This window comes from Paramormyrops kingsleyae, chromosome 24 (genome assembly GCF_048594095.1).
Source record: "Paramormyrops kingsleyae isolate MSU_618 chromosome 24, PKINGS_0.4, whole genome shotgun sequence".
NCBI lineage: Eukaryota > Metazoa > Chordata > Actinopteri > Osteoglossiformes > Mormyridae > Paramormyrops > Paramormyrops kingsleyae.
Window position 1 is genome coordinate 10,679,543 of NC_132820.1, and position 18,772 is coordinate 10,698,314.

At 44.0% G+C, this 18,772-nt stretch overlaps 1 protein-coding gene across 1 annotated transcript in view; it reads right to left on the reverse strand.

Annotated features, from left to right (window-relative positions):
- ammecr1 (AMMECR nuclear protein 1) overlaps nucleotides 1-18,772 on the reverse strand; it is a 49,448-nt gene that overhangs the window by 26,936 nt on the left and 3,740 nt on the right. The window contains exon 2 of the mRNA XM_023844816.2: nucleotides 8,407-10,164. Coding sequence (XP_023700584.1) covers nucleotides 8,407-8,849 — 443 coding nt within the window. The 5' untranslated portion in view covers nucleotides 8,850-10,164. The remainder of the gene's footprint in view (nucleotides 1-8,406; nucleotides 10,165-18,772) is intronic.

An 18,772-nucleotide genomic window follows, 5' to 3' on the forward strand; every position in this document is an offset into this window, starting at 1 on the left:
CCTGAAACAGCAACCACCATTTTGGATGGAGATCTTAGGAGAACAAAGCCCTTGAATTGCCAATTGAGGAAGAAATACAGCATTCTGGTGACGAGTAAAGAAAAAAAAAAGGGAAACTGCAAATGTGGTCCAGATTTAGCAAGGAATGCTCCCACTTGTGACAGCAGTCCACCCCCATAGTCAAATGTTGTTCTTCATATAATTTTGTGCACATTGTAAAGTATTTAGCTTGTAGCTTTTTGATTAGTGTCTCACATCAACAGCCCTGAGGTCTGGATAGTCTCCAAAAATACCCCCTCACCTGTCTCCTTAGAAACGTCAAAATGAGGCTCCCAGAAAAAAAAACAACACACTTCTGGAGAGATACAACACAGCCCCCACACGTTTTTTCATTGCCATCCCAGCAGCTTGGGCTGAAAATACCAGGGCTGCAGTTTTTCAAAGCTCTGTCGACAGAATGCAGAGAGGGTGGGAACCTATTCAGGAAAGAAGGAGAGAAAAAAAAAAAAAGGGGCTTGGCATTTCTGCCGTGTAGTAATCTATAAATTGCCGGGTGATTCAAGAAATTCATCCATGCGTGAGAGCTGCTGGGCCTGGCCTGGCTCCACGTGACCCAATCACAGTCAACAGGGAGCTCCGCCTTTTTCCCTGTCCAACAGCGTTCACAGCAACAGCACGTGCAGTTGGTTGGCATGGCACCACCGTGTCCGCCATGCACCGCTCTATGGGCATCGGGGTGGACCAGACCTACGGCGCCATTCTAGTTAGCATCCCATCTGGCGTACGCGACTGACAGGAACAGCTGGCATGTAAAGAGACTCACACCAGCACTACTCCACGGTGTCCACCATCAACACCCCCCAACCAACAGCGAAGCTCACCACGCCTAAAACATGCCAGGCTTCTCGTCAGCATCCGAACATCATCCTGTAGAAAGATGGAAGGACTATTATCAAGGCGTCCATGGCAAAATGGGGCAAATCCCTGATCCCGTTCCACCGACACCAACACACGGAAGAGTTCGGCAGGCCAAACGTTATGCTTTGACGTTCTCAGACGAAATCCAAACATCTATTTTAATCCATGCTTCGTAGACAGTTAATCAGGCACAATTCTGTTAAAAACCTATATTTTAATTACTACGCCAAGTACAAGGCCTATTTTTTATGTATTTTATTTTTTTAAGAACGTCTCTTTAAACGCACATCATTATATCCTTGTTTGTCAAGACAAAAATAAATGCTTCCACTCGGGCTGATAAAAATCTAATTCTTGCATAAAGCATTAAAAATCTGCTTCAGTTTACATGGAAAACTTGCAAAACGTATTAAACGCAGAACCTACTTTATTTACTATTTGGGGGAGGGGTGACCACATTCAAACGTTAAAATTCAGTTGGACAGGTGTGCTACTTAAATGTTTTTGATGACTGGAGCAGAATGTGTGATAGGGAAGAGATTAACTACACCTGATGCGTGTTCATCGATTCAAAGCCTTCTCCTTCTGGATCAGCATGAAGTGGACTTTGCGAACGTCCAGACTGACAGGATTTCTTGTAGCCAGCCACAATCACAGAGATCGAAGGTGCATTTCACCATCAAAGTAGGCCTACTTCTACAAGCTCCACAGAAGGTCATCTTCCAGCAAAGGTAGAAACGAAAGCAACGGCAGCACATTTCTGCGCTAATGGTCACCGGTTGGATCATCAGCCCTTGACAGACACGCATATGGAGGAGCCACAACTCAATGAACACCGAGGGCGTTGACCAGCAAGTTGAGCCTCTAACGCCCATAAGCTTTTCCATTTCAACCCTTGGCTGCCTTGATCACCTTCCAAAGGGAGCTGAGAGTAGGAGGAACGTGCCAAAGTCCTTCGCTCCAAATGGAAAAAATAAAAAAAAGGAGTCACATGCAGTCAGATGGGAAGCAGGATTGAGGGTAAACATCCACCAAAACATGGCTGGGATACAAGTCGACTGCGAAGGATGGTTACAGGTCACCAGCAGGTTTGCCAGGACCTCGAGACGGTGTCCTAGGGTCACCATGAACTCTGAAGCATGACGCTGAGACACTTCCCCTTCAGACACTGATTTTGGGTTTTCCTTTTGCCGCAGAGCCAGCATGCCGTGTTCAGGTGGGCTCCTGCCTTCGGAGATGCTCAGTGTTCCTTTCAGATGGCAGTTTGCACTTTCCAACAAAGCAAAAAAAAAAAAAAGCCCCAGGGGATCCCTGCGGAATGTAACAAACCCCAAAATAATGCAAGTTCAGCATCTTGGAAAGGAGCTCCACACAAGAGCGGTGAGGAAAACAAGGAGTTGCGACTTTCATCACTGGAACTAAAGCCTGGTAACTCGCAAAACCTGCAAACAGTTAACTGCCGACCAAAAAAAAAACTGGCATGCAACGGACAACACAAAACGATATAGGTCCCTATGCCAAATGTGACACGTTAGCCATTTCTGCTCTGCAATAAATGTAGAAACAAAACAGAGTGAGAAAGCATCACTTGTGGGGGTTTTTCCCCCCCTGAGAGTGATTGGGGGGGGGGGGTTGTCTGAATGTGTCAAGGAGTCAGGCCATTGAGCTTTTCCCAGACAGACACACGGGTTGCTAGTAATCATGTCCGCACCTCCCGTTAGAGGACACTTCATTAATCAGGGACAGACAAATGATCAATGACGCCGCGTGGGAGATGGGCTCATTTACCACTTTGAAGATGGACGACTTTAGTTATAGAGATAAAGATCTGAGAGGAGAAAGAATAAATAATCAAAACCAAAGTTGTACATCACAAGTCAGATGGTGTCTTTGGCAAGATAGATGCTCCACATCCATGTGTCAATAAAAGTCCGGGTCCGCTGCGGCAGAGGTAAGGCTCTCACTGGGAAAGCCCGATTTTCCTCAAAGTCACAGAAACATCAGTGGGGCTTCTTTAGGGTAAAGCCCAGCAAAGATAAAAGTATGTTATGGTCTGCTCCAAGTTATGGCTGACATACTCAGCCGTCTACGTCTGGGCACCTCATTGGGTGATTAAGATGGGTGGCAGACCAATCAAATAGCCAAGTAACCAGTAAATTATTTAAAAGTGTAAAATAAACTTGACCATGCCTTACAAGATTTCACATAAGCCAATGGTACCTCATGGGCTATCCAGAAACGCCCCCGTTAGAGAAGAACTGGTCTCAAAGTTGAAAATCACGAGTGTTGCACGCATTCAGTCAGTTGGTGCACTACTAAGAAAACAAACTGTGAAATGGGATGTTCAACCAGCACACTGACAACACCGGCGTACCCAAAGGACCAAAAAGCAGACATCTGTGAGGATTGCGCGCATCTCAGGATGCAGTACTTCAGAGGAACGCTTCAGTATGCACAGTACCAATGCTGCTCGAGCTAAAAAGCTGTAGATCTGAGGGCTCGCACACTCAGATCAGAAACGGCAAACACCAAAGCGAATGACCAAGCAGAACTAAGAAACCCTCGAAAACACCTCTGAGCAAAAGGACGTTTTAGACAGGAAGTTTGATGTATCGTGCCAGGATTAAATTAACCTGAATCACCGACAGTTAGCCAGTTTTATACGGAAAAAAGGTCTCCTGTCAACTTCCCACCATCACAGGCATTTCTCAACTAACACAAATTAGCTTTGATACGACAGATAAACGGGACTTAAAAAACGCGTTTTGGTTATTGTGATTCAAACAGGGGAAATCCGTCCAACGTGGACTGGCATCCCGCCAAGCAGGTACCCGAGCCTCATGCCAACCCTGTGCCACTGAGGACGAGTCCCCCACGATCATGACCAGGATAAGAGTTTAGAAAATGATGGATAGATAATCACTAAAAGAGGGTTCAAGAGTTACAAAGCTGAAGTTAACACAAACCTTTTTTTATTTTCTTTAGAATAACAGCCCTAAAACTATGGAGCCCCTGAAGGCACCAGTGCAAAAATATTAAAATGCTTACTTTAGCGTGAGCACAAGAAACTTGTGTTTTTGTGCATCGGTCCCTTCAGGGGCTCCGTATAAAACAGTGTTATTCAGTTGGTAAAATTACCAATATCAGTCCCTGTGCACTGTAGGGAAAATAGATTAGCAAAATACACAGCAACTGGAAAAGGAAACTCCAGTGCTGTAACAGCACAACAAGTTCATAATCACAGCTCAAACTGTGGAATGGGTCATGACTGAGTGAAGAGTATTTAAATAAAGTCTATATCTCAGTCCAAATGACAGACATCCGCCACTAAGAGAGCAAAATTCCTGGCAGCTGTGAAATATATTTTGAAAGTGTCACCCCCCCCCTGTTCACATGGTCCTATAAATTAAGGTGGTGTAGTTACATCGCAATTAACAGCGAAAAACTTCTCACGAAAAGGATGCCACAACTATGCCAAACTGTCAGAAATAAAAGTCACAAGTTAAGAGTTGCCGTCTATGGTCGGCCACCTGACGAGAGTGAAGACCAGGGCTTCAAGATATACCAGCTGGCCGGCTCCTGGTCTTTAATCAACACTGATGCAGTCGCTTGTGTGTATGCAGGGCCTTATCCAGAACATTAAGATGAAAAGGTCGATATGGATCTGCCAGCATCCCTAGCAGAGAACCTACCTGAAACTGCAGCTGACAGCTTCCAGTTTAAACACATCAGCCGGCAGGCGACTGAAGCTCTTCAGAAAGGTGGCTGATTCATCGATTTTCAATCCCAGCATAGTGCTGCGTTACCATGGATGAATTATAACACTTTTCATATACCTGAGGACATTTCTATTCTTAACTTCCAGTAATCATCCTAGAAACAAACCAATAGTGGCAAGGTATTAATTAAAATTTGCACACCATTCACATCTACATGGCAGATGCTCTTGTTCAAGCCAAACAGTACATTACAACCATATTAGTAGTAAAACATGAAACAGCGGAAGATTTTAAAAAGTAACTATACTCGTAAAAGATATTTACTTATTCAGCCGTGTGAATTTGCTGACTCCGTCTATCACTCCATCTTTCCACTCCATCCCCCCAGACAGGATGATACGTTTGGCCTCCAGTGCACATGTGTCTACCCTCAAATAATTTTTCATGACGTCCGTATCATAAAAGTGAACCTATCAAGCAAGCAGTGGAGTATTAAATGAAATGTTTTTTCTATGGGGAGGGGGGGGGTACCCCACCCCCTAAACTAGAGCAGGGAGTGAAGGTTTGCTGTGGTTTTCGCAGCGAGGTTCAAAACTCCACGTTTCCGTTACAGATGGGCAGGATTAGCGATCGGTTTCATTAGGACGCCGGAGCAGCAACCAAGCGACGTTGCTGAAGTGGCACGATAAAGTCTTAAAGGGAATTGTCAGGATTGTCCAAAAAAATAAAGTACACGTTAACAAGAAGGGAAAAAATGCTCTTTTGGTATTTAAATATGGACCAGGAAACATATTGTATGCACACAGATAAAATGTGGATTCCATAAACATTATTCTTCATTGCATTCCATTCGCATGAAATATGGATCACAAATAACTGATATGTGAATTCATGTTGGGTTCTAGTTCCTGGTTAGATTATGATATAAATGATTTTTGTTTCATTAACGTACATGTATACATTGCAAATGAACAATGAATAAACCTATTCATAATTTGCTATTATATTAAACTGTTTTTCATTATTTACATGTGAAACGCGGAGCTAATACGCTCCTTCATTTATACTACTTAAAACAGCTCAATTTCGATGACGTAGCGGTGGATGAGCGTCATATGAGCGCATAAAATACATATTTTAAGGTTCTAATTACACTGCAAGCGCTTCCAATTTCTACTGCCGGTCTACGCCTATGTTTAAAAAGAAGTACTTTTAATATTCACAGCCTAACCTTTTCAAAGCAGCTAGTATATTTAACCGCATTTAACGTTTCATTTTGGCTGCCCCTTTAATGTCAATTCACAAGGAACTAGCTAGCTGTGAGGGACTGGTCCCCCATACCAACCGATGGTACGCGTGGCGGAGTTTAGATAGCCTTCAAACTCATCCCAGTCTGTTATCGTTGCCTTTATCTGAAACGGCAGTTTTACACTGCAATCTTATTTTTAAAAATAAAAGACGCGGTTAGACGGGATGGTCTAGTCTGAGGGTTTAAAGTGTAGAATATTCATAGCTATTCATAGACCAACAAACCATCACAATTTCACCAAATCCATTGCTTGTGGACCAGTAACAATGTAATTAACATTTTTAATTGATAAGACGCCACTACGTCCCCACATAAACAATGTTCAATGACTTATTTAAAAAAATCATTTCAAAAAAACAAAATTCAATATAATGAAGGCAAGGAGAAATTCAATTAGCTTTATACACTGGTCGGAGGTTTATTGCTGCTCTACTATACTAACCCCCACCCCCACCACAAGCAATTTAAAGCTAGATGTAGCCTACAGTTGCTTTTTTTGTTTCGAAATAAAAGAGAAGAGACAAAGAAACAACATCCACCATCCCTTAACATTCCCCAAATTTGACGCATCGGTTCCGCTAATATTTCCCATGCGCTCAAATTAAACCGCATACATAATTCGAAACCCGGACGAGATTAGACATCCTCACAGTCTAACTAGGGGGACAAAAATAGATCCTTATTAATACAGTCAAATATATAGACACTTAACCACCCCGCCCCCCCAAAAAAAAAAATCTCTATGACATGGGATAAAAAATACATCCATTATGAGAAATCTTTAGGCACTCATAAAACATCGGACAGAAACAAAAGATCCACCCACAATGACTGCAAATAATTACACTAAAACAGGGCGATTCCACTTGTGGTATGTGTGTCATTACAATTAACTTCTATTCAACATTGCAGAAGGCGATGACACGGCATAAAGTGGCCCATCGCATAAGCAAAAAGGGCACACACAAAATAACACGAAGCTTTCCGGGCAATCGGTGCTGTGAACCTCAGAAAGACCTCTTTCACAAAGGCTACGTTAAATATGGAACGCCCGGTTATGTTATGCTGCAACATAGACCTATACAAGAGAAGAGGGAGGGGGCACCGACATGAAAATGTGATCTAAGCGTGTTTTATTTTCAATAAAGCACTTTATGTACTTTCACTTTCCCAGTTCAAAAGAGTTGGGGGCATTGTGCGTCGCCTTTGTGACATAAAGACAGACAGGCTCCATCAACAAGGCCGTAAGAGAACAGCTTAGGAGAACACATACGGCAGCCAGCCATGTTTATTTTTTTTATTTTTTTTGTTCACACGCAAATCGACGGATCAGCTGGAAATACACACACATCCCTCGTATTTTTCTACATCAAGCGTCGCGTCCGAGTCCGCATCGGGATCCTCACGTTTATGCATCATCCGCTCGTGTTCTGAATTAATTCCGCGTTATTTGCCGACGACGGGCGCCGGTAGGTTGTTGTCGGCACACGGCAAAGGGTATTTACCATTGATTTAGAAGTTAAAAAAAAAAAACAGGAAACTACACACGGAAACATTACGAGAGCTTTTATAAAAATACGGCCCTAGCATCGTGTTGATGATCAATCAATGGATCTTAATAAGCGCCGTCTATTTTTTTTTCGTTTCATATAAATATTTTCTCCTCGGTCGTGTAGATGACAATGACGATAATTAAGTGAGCTGGAACTATTCGCCTTTGTCCCTCTGTGGGTAAGAGTTTATCGACATCGTCTGGCAGCGTTGGGAAATATTAAAGTCACCCGCGTACAGAAAACAATGTTGCCAGGATATTATTCAGGAATTAATTAAAAGTGGCGATCCAAACATTCCTGCCGCTGCGAGACATTCCCATGCACCCCATGTCAAAGTGTGTGTGGGGGGGACATGTACCTCCCGAAGTAACACTGAAACCGTAAAGCAATAGAAGAGAAACGAACTGAAATACTGTTATGGGGTGTAATTTTGTAGCAATATTAATACCGATAATGTAAACGCCCGGCTCTCGGGTGCCAAACACACTAAAGTCGGACATCGTTTCTCAATGCCGGCGTTTCCATTTTTACTTTTCTGCCGGATGGTAGACCTCCTTTGTTTTTTTTCCTGCACCTCGGCTTTAAGTTAAGAAAAACTTATCCATGAATGTTACCGTAGTCTGGCGAATCGATTGAACTGCAGATCACACGATACACGTATTTCTGAATTTAACAGGCAAACTATATTACCGGAAAGCGGTTTAATTAAAGTCGGCGACTGTTGAAGTGACAAGGTAAGTTTGCATTGGTGCAAAACTCGTTTCTGAAGACAGAGAGGTACGCTTATTCATCAAGATATGGCCGTTAATCACGAAAACCAGGTTTGCAATCATAAACATGGAATAAAATAGACAGGCAGACAGACATGTTAAGAAAATTAGTTTTTTCTTTTAGCACTTATACTTACTAAGGGTCGTTTGTAAACCTGGGTGTCCGAGGTGGCTGGTATCCGTATAGATGGCAATAAAGCACGTCGAAACAGAAGCAACACATCTCCGCCGACACCACCATCTTCCTGCCGCCGCTGCCCGACCCGGGTCCGGGGCTGAGATTCGGGGAAAGGCCGGTTGAGTTGTAGCCTCCCGGAGCCGGGGACAACGCGTTGGTGCTGCTCGCGCTGCCACCCCCGGGACCCCCAAGGCCGTTCACACGACCGGCGCTCCCCGCCGCTGCAGCCGACGAGGAGCCCATCCCCAAGTCCGACCCGCAGTGTCCCGTCCCGGCCACCCCGCTCCCCGCGCCGCCAGGACCCCCCGCGCCGGGGGACCCCGACAGCTTCTGCTTCTTCACCCCGCAGCACCCCGCCGCCATCTTGGAGCAATCTGCGCCGACACACCGCTTCCGACCCATCACCGTCGCCGCGGGAGGGGCGGGGTAAAGCGTAAACTGCGCAAACGCGTACGGCGGACAGCGCTCCACCTTCTCTCCTTTTTTCACCACCACCCCCACCCCTACACCCAAACGTAATGCCCCCCACCCCCTCCCGCGTACTTTACGCTATTTCCTAAACTCCAACCATTGAGGGTGGGGATTGAAGGGGGAGAAAAAAAAGACTGCAATGTCACTTCAGTCTCGCCTTTAACCCAGAAAAGACGTACCTTACGCAGATCGCGTACGTCGTTTACTTAGAGACTTTGCCAGCTGTGGACTACTGCAAATCACACTATCCCAATGGAGCAGAGATATATTGTTTTTTCGCCTTAAAAAGGTGCAGACCCCGGTTCCGAATACGGCCACGGCGGGAGCGACCCGTTCAGCTTATTTCTTGGCGTATCACATAGCAGCCAAATAATCTAAGATGAAAACAGTTAAGGAACAGATAAAGGGTAGCTGTCAGGCGAAGAGCACGAAGCTACCGCTATCTACTATAATGTACGTTCAGGAGCAAATGCAGCTATTCTGTATTTTTTGTGTGGGAGTTGGGAGATTGAGTACGCAGGACCCATACGCTTCGGCACCAGTAGCAGGCAAGGCTCCGGATCATGTAGCTCAGGCCAGTTGTTTGCTTGCATCCAAACTTGCAGGTTTCCGCTGACCGCAGTTCAGAGATCCAGCCGATGCGGAGTCAGAGTGCCTTAAGAGCAGCGCTTCTCATTTCCTTGGCACATCTGCAACCCACAAGTCATTTTTTAAAAATCCGAAACTGGTTGTTTTGCATCTGGTCTACAAGTCACTGCTCATTACGCAATTGACGTCTTTTATATGTAAATCCCACTGTATACAAGACAGAGTTGAAAGTTTGTTATATATTTGTTTAAATGATGTCATCCGTTTATTTAGAGACATGTTGGCATGTCATTTTCTCCTGCATGCCAGAAAATCACCAGGCTCTCCCCGCCGTCGTTCGCCACACAAGTCGCAGTTACCCTCGTTGCTGTGTTTAAAAAAAAAATTCTTCTACGACCATCCAAAATCGGTAGCTCCTTATTCAGTTCTTCCACGCAGATTACAGAATCCGGGACGTACTTTGCGGGGTATTCCTACGCAGAATACGTCCATCCTACCGGCTCTTCAAACCAGATTCCGAGCGCCGTCTACGCAAAAATGGCCCGTAGTGAATGCGTAAAGTCAGCGCCTCTTCGGTGGAAATTCTTTTATTGTATTATTATTATTATTAGCAGCAAATCGGAAGCGTCGTCCGGTAATGTTTGTTCCTGTCTCGATTCTAAGAGAGAGAGAGAGAGAGAGAGAGGGAGGGGAAAACAACGCATTAAAAATAAAGCAGTCCCCTTCGCGTCTTCCGTCTCCGCTACATCATAGACACGGACCAACTCGGGCTTTCAGACAGGCTGCATTCAAGGTGCCACACGCCGAAAACGAGCCCCGGCTCCAAAAGCAGGGTTAGCGGAGGGTGTACTAACGTTTTGTCATCCACTGATTGAGCAAACAAAATGCTGCGTTAAAGCTACAGCGCAGGACCCAAGCGGTCTGAAAGCGCCGCGACGTTTTTAGATAGCCGTGTCAATCAGAAGACGAGCTGTATCAAGGCAGAACGACTGGAGGAAATGCGAGCCGTTGCTGCTACAGCTGGTCAAGCGTTTTAATCATCCTGGCCGTTTAAACGCAATCAAAGACGTGGAATCGGGGTATTCTCAAAATTAATGTCTTAGCCACCACTCAGTCGGCTTAGAATGGGACATATTTACATGTAAAAAGGATGGCCTCACAACCAGTGGCACGGTGGTTCAGCAGGGAGCCGTTTTCACTACACGCCTGTGGGATTTGGGGAGGGTTGGTTCCAGCACTGTGGGTGGAAATTGTGTGTTCTTCCTGCATTTGGATGGGTTTCCATGGGTGGTCATGTTTCCTACCACAATCAAAAGACCCATTTCCAACAGCCAAAACCCTCATCTGTGTGTGTGTGTGTGTGTGTGTGTGTGTGTGTGTGAGAGAGAGAGAGAGAGACAGTCAAAAAGAAAGCGATTGTCAGCCTATCCTCCTGGCATAGGTTCTAGCTCACCACCTCCTTAATTGGATGAGCGGCTGTTGAAGATGGCTTGGAGTGGTTTGAATGTTTTTTTTTTCCTCCCAAATGCATCATTTGGTCGCCTGCCTCTGTGCCTTACTGGGATGGCTCCCGTCTGGTGAGCTGAGGGAAACCAGATTCCCTCGCGCTTTGAAACGGAGCACCTGGAATGACTGAGAGGTCAGCAAAACGCCACAAGCGTCCTACGCTGGCACTACTATAAGGTGCATCAACCGGCTTTGTCACTTTAGTATCAGAACTTTCCGTAGCTTCTAAGGAGAGCTTGTTATACGGTAGCACAACACACGGAGGCAGTGATGAATGTGGCCTGCTGGAGCCAGATCACATCCATTAATGTATTCCCAGTGGGTCTCCATTCAACGGCTTGTGCTGAGTTTGGGTGTTATTGAAATAGGCCAAGCCCTCAGGCCTCATCTGAATAATCTGAGTAGATCTCATTCTAAAATACTACTACTACCCTAGTTGTTAGACATTAGTCTGGGAATGTGGCACGACTGGGATTTAAGACTATAACTGAATATTAATATTGCGTGCATACATATTTTATGAATTAGGACCCACATCTTTTCCGTCGGTGTTTACAATTTGAGGTACAGATATCCTGACGTTCTGCTCATATGGGTCATTCCCCGAGTGTTCGTCCAATTCTCTACCCGCAGCGAGGAGTCCGACAGGTGACTTCAGGTGAACAAACGTCTCTGTTTGCGCTCCGGGAACAGAGGTTTAAAGATAATGGCCTTCTCCCAGCAGGTGGAACCGGGAGGAGGGGGTGCAGCTGCCGTGTGATCAAACAACAAATTGGGCAAAACTGCCTCTGCTCTGGGCAGTCTCGGATCCAGACCGACTTACCGCGCAGCTGAAAAAAGAGGAAATAGTTCTCTACACTCAAGGTCACTTTGGGAGTGAGATTTGGAAGCTCCAGATGTTCACAATATATAACTTTATTGCATATTTCTTTTTTTTGTTTGCAAGGGAAAAGTGGACTTAACCAGCCCTGGGTATCATTTTCTGTAATTCTCTTCTAGTGTAAGGCAAGTTCAAAGCACTGATCAAATGTCATCTTTCTGGAATAATATTCAATGAAGCTGATTTAATCATGATCACTCAATCACTCAAGCCTGATTACAGTCGCCATGTCTTCCATTTCCTGCTTCCCGGTATTAAGTTGCTGGAGGAGAAGCAACTTGCTTGTATTCAGTGCGAGATCCCCCTGCTGCATAATAAAATACATCTGCTTCATTTTAACTGCCAAGTCAAGGCCTCCTCTGCATGAATGCGGTTAACGCCGATGTCCGCAGTCGCATTATACTCTCGCTAATGCGCCTTGCGTTGCTGCGGCCATGTTTTAGCAGCTGAACCGTGTTGCCACAACACCGTGGCGACGTGCTACCAGCAACAGAGAGGTTAGTCATCTTTACAGTGCCTGGACCTGCAATTTGAATATCATGAATTTACAGTGGGGGAGGGGGTGTCTCTGGCATGCATTATGGGAAATAATAATAATGGCACTTTATTGATCCCTGTGGGGAAATATTTTATTGGCCTACCTCATTTTGCGCTCCATGACAAATATAGGTGAGGGCAAGCAGAGGTGGACATTTCAGGTCCAGAAAGTAAAAATCCAGACCAGGATGTTGTAGTGTTAAATTGTGCTTTATATTGAGTAAATAAGCACTTAACGCCAAGATAAAGAGCTTTAACCATTTTCTTTGACTGCCTAAGACTTTTGCACAGTGCTGCAGGTTCAGATCTTCTCCATTCAGGGTTATCTGGGGCAGTGTGTAGCTCAGCAGACTACAGAGGTGGCCATTTCAGGAGCAGAATGTCCACCTCTGAGAACAGGCTTGTCAGGAAAGGGCAGCCACTATGGAGCTGGAAGTTAAGGGCCTTGCTCAAGGGCCCACAGACATGCAAGTATCCTGAACCAGCGACCTTCTAAACCAGGGGTCTCCAACTCCGGTCCTGGAGAGCTACTATCCAGTACGTTTTCTATCCTATCTGGCTTCTGATGAGCCACACCTGCTCCTGGTATTTACCTGAGAACTAGTGTGGTTCATCAGAAGCCAGAGAGGATAGAAAACCTACTGGTTAGAAGCTCTCCAGGACCGGAGTTGGAGACCCCTGTTCTAAACACAAGCACAGAGGCTTAGCTCACCAGAGGTGGACATTTCAGGTCCAGAAACTAAAAATCCAGACCAGGACTTTGTTTCAGCCAATCAGTTGAGAACTATGTAAATGTGGCTCTTTATGCTCAGCTGGTTGGTTGAAACAAAATCCTGGTCTGGATTCTTACTTTCTGGACCTGAAATGTCCATCTCTGTAGCCTGCTGAACATGCAGTACTGTGCAAAATCTTAGGCAGTCAAATAAAATGGTTAAAGCTCTTTATCTTGGCATTAAGTGTATATTTGCTAATTAAAAAACACAATTTAACACTACAACAATTACCATTACTGCAAATTAACATTATAAAAAAAACTAACAAGAATTTCTCCTGTTCTCTAAAAAATGCTGATATCTTGTTGGATGGCTAGATGAACACCGCTTCAGTTGCCAAACCTCTCCTCAGGGGCATCTCAGCCTTTTCCATGTATTCATAAAATTTCAGCACTCGATTTCATTCATTCATTCAATCAGCCGTCAATCAGCTTTTTCCAGGCATCTCGGTTCTGAGCCAGTCTTTCCAGCTGTCCCCATGTCTTTCCCAACTGTTTTGCGTCTGTATTCAGGTTGCGGCGCCATGTATTTCTAGGCCGACCCGATTAATTGACTTAATTTGTTAAAAAAAACACAATGAGGTATTGATTAGCCAAACATGGTATTAGTGGCCAAGTAAAGAACAATACATGGGTGCATTAGATAGTTACTGCAAATGCTGTGGTGACATTAGCAGAAGTTTAGGAATGGCTAAGTTGACACACTTCAACAGGCATAACATCATAGTCTTACACCGACATGAAGATCATTTAAACATCACCTTCTTTAACTGCCTACGCTTTTGCACAGTATTATATATGCACACTCAGTAAGCTGGGTTTCCTGTCTGTGCCCATATCCTCTAAAGGCCCATAAGGTGCTTTTCTAAAGTTTATAAACACTACAGTGAACGAGTTAATCCTCTCTGTGAGATACTTGATAGTCCAGATGTGCATTGGGATTCCTATAGAACTCTGACAACATCTTAAATGATCAGGAAGACACATAAATGGTGGGAAACACTGTCATAATCGTGTCATCAAATTAGTCTCGAATATCATTTTAAACAAATATCAGCACACAAATACAGAATTCCTAAATTTACATATACAAATATTACACATATGCAACCCCAAGAAAACGGTAAAAGTGCTATGCTGAAATGCAGACACCAGTAGTGCAGACGTAAGCGTTTTTTTTAGCGTTGCTCTAACCCAGTAGCTAACGTTGTGTCCGCTAGCTCCTGTCCCCATCATAAGACCTCAGGTCCTCCGGGGACGGGCTTTAATGCGGAGGTGTCACATGTGTGTCTACCTGAGCCTGACGCTTGTCGCTGCAGTCATCCATTTTCCAAGCTGTTTTACATCGGAGGGTTTAGCAGGCAGATTTTGCAAGTTGTGCTGAGTCAGCTGAGCTTCGAAAATCGCCTGCACTCACTTGTCACCTGCCACATGTTTTTTTTTTCTAAAAACCAGTGATTTATAATGTGTTTCTTTCTTTTTTGAACTGTTTGTTTGCCCAGCATTGTGATGCAGACCACTGGTCTGTGTCTATTTTTTATTTTTTTTTAGCAAGGACAAAACATTTGGGGATACCAGATAGAATCAGTAGTTCTGGTTCTGCATAAATTTTGTCCTGGGCTGCAGCAGTGGAAGGAAGGAGCGCTTGGAGATGTGGTGGGCGTGGTCACAGGTGTCTCCTGCTCTGACAGCCAATAACAGAGCCACGGAATGACATCAGGGCACCTTCGCTTGCTCCAGATCCGCCATCATGCCCCTCCCATGCCAAAGGAGAGGCCGTCACGGGACAGAGATCACACCACAACCGGACAAGCCCAATGCGGCAATTCCAATGTGGCCCACAAATACTTTCCTGATATTCCACCCGTTTCCTAAGATACAGGACCCCGTCCCACAAATAACTGCTGAAGCAGAGCTTGGATTCAAAATTCCATCATCTGTAGGATATATCATGCGCTGTTGTTCATATGCTTCTAGCAGAGGTGCAGATTTCAGGCCCAGAGAGTACAAATCCAGCAACCAATCAGTTGAGCACTCTGTGACTGACTCTTAATACTCAACTGGTTTGTTGAAACAAAATCTTGGTCTGGATTTGTACTCTCTGGGCCTGACATCTCCACCTCTTGCTTCTAGTGACTTTTAAATAGGCACTTGACTAATGCTAAGTCCTAAAATAGCTAGCTAACATTAGCAACATAAATAGCAACACAGATATTTAGTTTTATTCCATTACTCATAGCATATACAATTGTGTTCAGAGTAATAGCAGTGTGCCTAAAAAAGTGAATAAAGCTGAAAATCCTTATAATAGTTTTTATTTCCATACATGGAAATGCATTGGGAGCACTACAAATTCTATTCCAAATCAAAATAAGAAGAGAAATTCATCACATTTGTGTTATTCCTTTACAGAAAAATAGCAGTGTCCACATTCTTCTTTACAAACTCAAAGATTCACTTGTATGAACTGAAAAATGTTTTAAGATTTTGCTTTCCTTTGAATCATTGAACTAATATTTAATTGTATAACTGTTTCTGAGAAATGCTGCATGGAGTCGACCAACTTCTGGCACCTGTGAACAGGTATTCCAGCCCAGGATGATGGGACTACATCTCTTGGTTTTGCCTCAGAAACAGCATTTTTGATGTCACCTCACAAGTTTTCTATTGGATTAAGGTCCGTGGATTGGGCTGGCCACTCCATAACGTCAATCTTGATGGTCTGGAACCAAGATGTTGCTCGTTTACTGGTGTATTTGGGGTCGTTGTCTTGTTGAAACACCCATTTCAAAGGCATTTCCTCTTTGGCATAAGGCAACATGACCTCTTCAAGTATTTTGAGGTATTCAAACTGATCCATGATCCCTGGCATGTGATAAATAGGCCCTCCACCGTAGTATGAGAACCATCCCCATAACATGATGCTTGCACCACCATGCTTCACTGTCTTCACAGTGTACTGTGGCTTGAATTCAGTGTTTGGGGGTCGTCTGACATACTGTCTGCGGCCACTAGACCCAAAAAGAACAATCTTGCTTCCATCAGTCGACAAAATGTTGCGGTGTTTCTCTTTAGGCCAGTCAGTGTGTAACCTCTTCAGCACGTGTCTTTTTTTCAGCAATGGGACTTTGCGGGGACTTTTTGCAGATAGCTTGGCTTCATATAGGCGTCATCTGATTGTCACAGTACTCACAGGTAACTTTAGTCCTTCTTTGATCTTCCTGGAGCTGATCATTGGCTTTGCCATCTTGGCTATTCTTCGATCCATTCGAATGGTAGTTTTTCGTTTTCTTCCACGTCTTTTAGGTTTTGGTTGCCATTTTAAAGCATTTGCGATCATTTTAGCTGAGCAGCCTATCATTTTCTGCACTTCTTTATATGTTTTCCCCTCTCCAGTCAACTTTTTAATCAAGGTACGCTGTTCTTCTGAACAATGTCTGGAATGACCCATTTTACTCAGAATTTCAGAATGTACAACATTTGCTGCCTTCCTTCCTTAAAAAAGGCCCATAATTGGCACCTGCTTTTTCACAGAATGAATGACCTCACTAATTGAACTTCACACTGCTATTATTTTGAACACGCCCCTTTCAAATAATGATTCTGTTACACATAATCAGCAGCATGCATGTCATGACTGTTGGGTCTGTTGGTTTTCCATTACTCTGCTACACCTACTAGTAAATAATTTGCCATGTAGAAATATAATTTCTACCAAAAACAGTGATTGATTAGGTTAGTCATGTCGGACTGCTATTATTTTGAACACAACTGTAGCATCTTAATATAATAACCTACAAATCTAGATTATGTCACCAATTATCCTGGGGTAGTATATTGTATCATACGATAAATTAATCAGGGGCTTAGAAAAGGCCTTCACCAAGATTCAGCACGTTAACATTTAGCCATTGAATAAACGCTATGAATCATTTCTTAAGTATTTTTAATTTTTAAAATAATCTACTAGAAACTATGTGATCGAAATCACTGGATGATCAGTGAGTTTTAGAGGAATGTGCTGGCTTATCATAAATTCATAAAGTAAAAAAAAAACAAAAAAAACCCCACCATATTAATCTCCTGTTTTAATTCAGTACTGCTTAAAAAAAACAATAAATAAAATTTGGAGAAAAAAAAAAAGAAGAAAGAAAAAAAACACCATTTCCTCAAATGATGATTAAATAATGCTGTTGAGTTCATGTTCAAAGCGCTGGTGTGATATGTAGGAGTACAAGAACTTAAATTATACGGAGGACTACATTTTGCCTGCATGACACACGTATTGTCTGGTTATGAATAGGGGTATTTTAAGACCCCAGTCTCGTTCTCCCTCTCACACTTAATGTCAGGGCAGAATTCTCCAGAAAAGTCTGATGAATGACGTCCAATAAATGTGATGCAAAACAGCTGCAGGACTCTCTTTCGCTCGAGTCACGAAGCCTCCTGCTTCCCAACATTTTCTCAGTTTTGCCTCTAAGCCATGTCTGGGTCAACATCATCAAAAAATATCTAGCAATGTGACACGTCAGGTAAAGTTGCACAATTGGTCAATCTATATTGTGCAGAACGAGACCAAAACGTTTGGTCGACTCACCTTGCTGACACTATTTGAATTCAGCCTTTCACCCGCCAACCAGTGCCTCCCGTGACTGATCAGCGAACTTCACGCCCAGTGGCTTCACTTTGTGCACCGCTCAGGCAGGAAGTCATCTCCCTTAGTGTGCAACAATGTAGCAAGGAGCTACCCCAGGCATTCTGGGTGTCGTGAGACGTAAAATGCAGACAAGGAAATATCTGTGTTGTCAAATGACAATGGCGTGGCCTGCTAAAACCACAGTCTGTACAGCAAAGACGAGTCTGCAATGATCTGCTGTCGTCGCCGCTGAGGCTGGCCGAGCAGTACACGCTAGATGCAGAAGAACAAGACCCTTGAACCCATAAGGTTGTTTGTTCAAGTCCATGCTACCATAGCATTAAGCATGTGCTTAACCTGAATTAGCCTGGGAGGAATACCCAGTTACTGCTCAATAGAGGTATCAGTCGTGTGACTATGAGAAAGCAAATCAAATGAACCAATTAACTGACATATTATTCTGATTAGGTTTAATTAAAACATTTTATAATGAAATTTATTGAGCAGCTGTTTTTATTTAAAGCAATTCTGGAAAGAAAAACAGGTCCACTAATCCCTGCCTTGCTCATGGGCCCAGCAGTGCAATCACTCTGCTTATCCATGGATTTGAACCGATGACCTTCCGCTCACAGGCACATAGTCCTAACCCACTGAACCATACATCATTTTAAATGCATGATGACAAAGACTCAACAGATGAGAAGGACCTAGATACTCTGGGCACACAGTCCAGCCGCTAGAGTCACCAGGATGAGCCAATGGCTCAGGGTCAGCGAACCGACACATGGACCCACTTGTTAGGTCGCGTCCCCGATTAATCACTGGGATCCGGAATGCAGGTGCACCTGGCATCGCTAAAGGGAAACTAGCGCTAATGACCAGCTTGTCAGGGCTGCAGAAGACGAGGACTGAGGGCATGCGGACGACAGCACAGT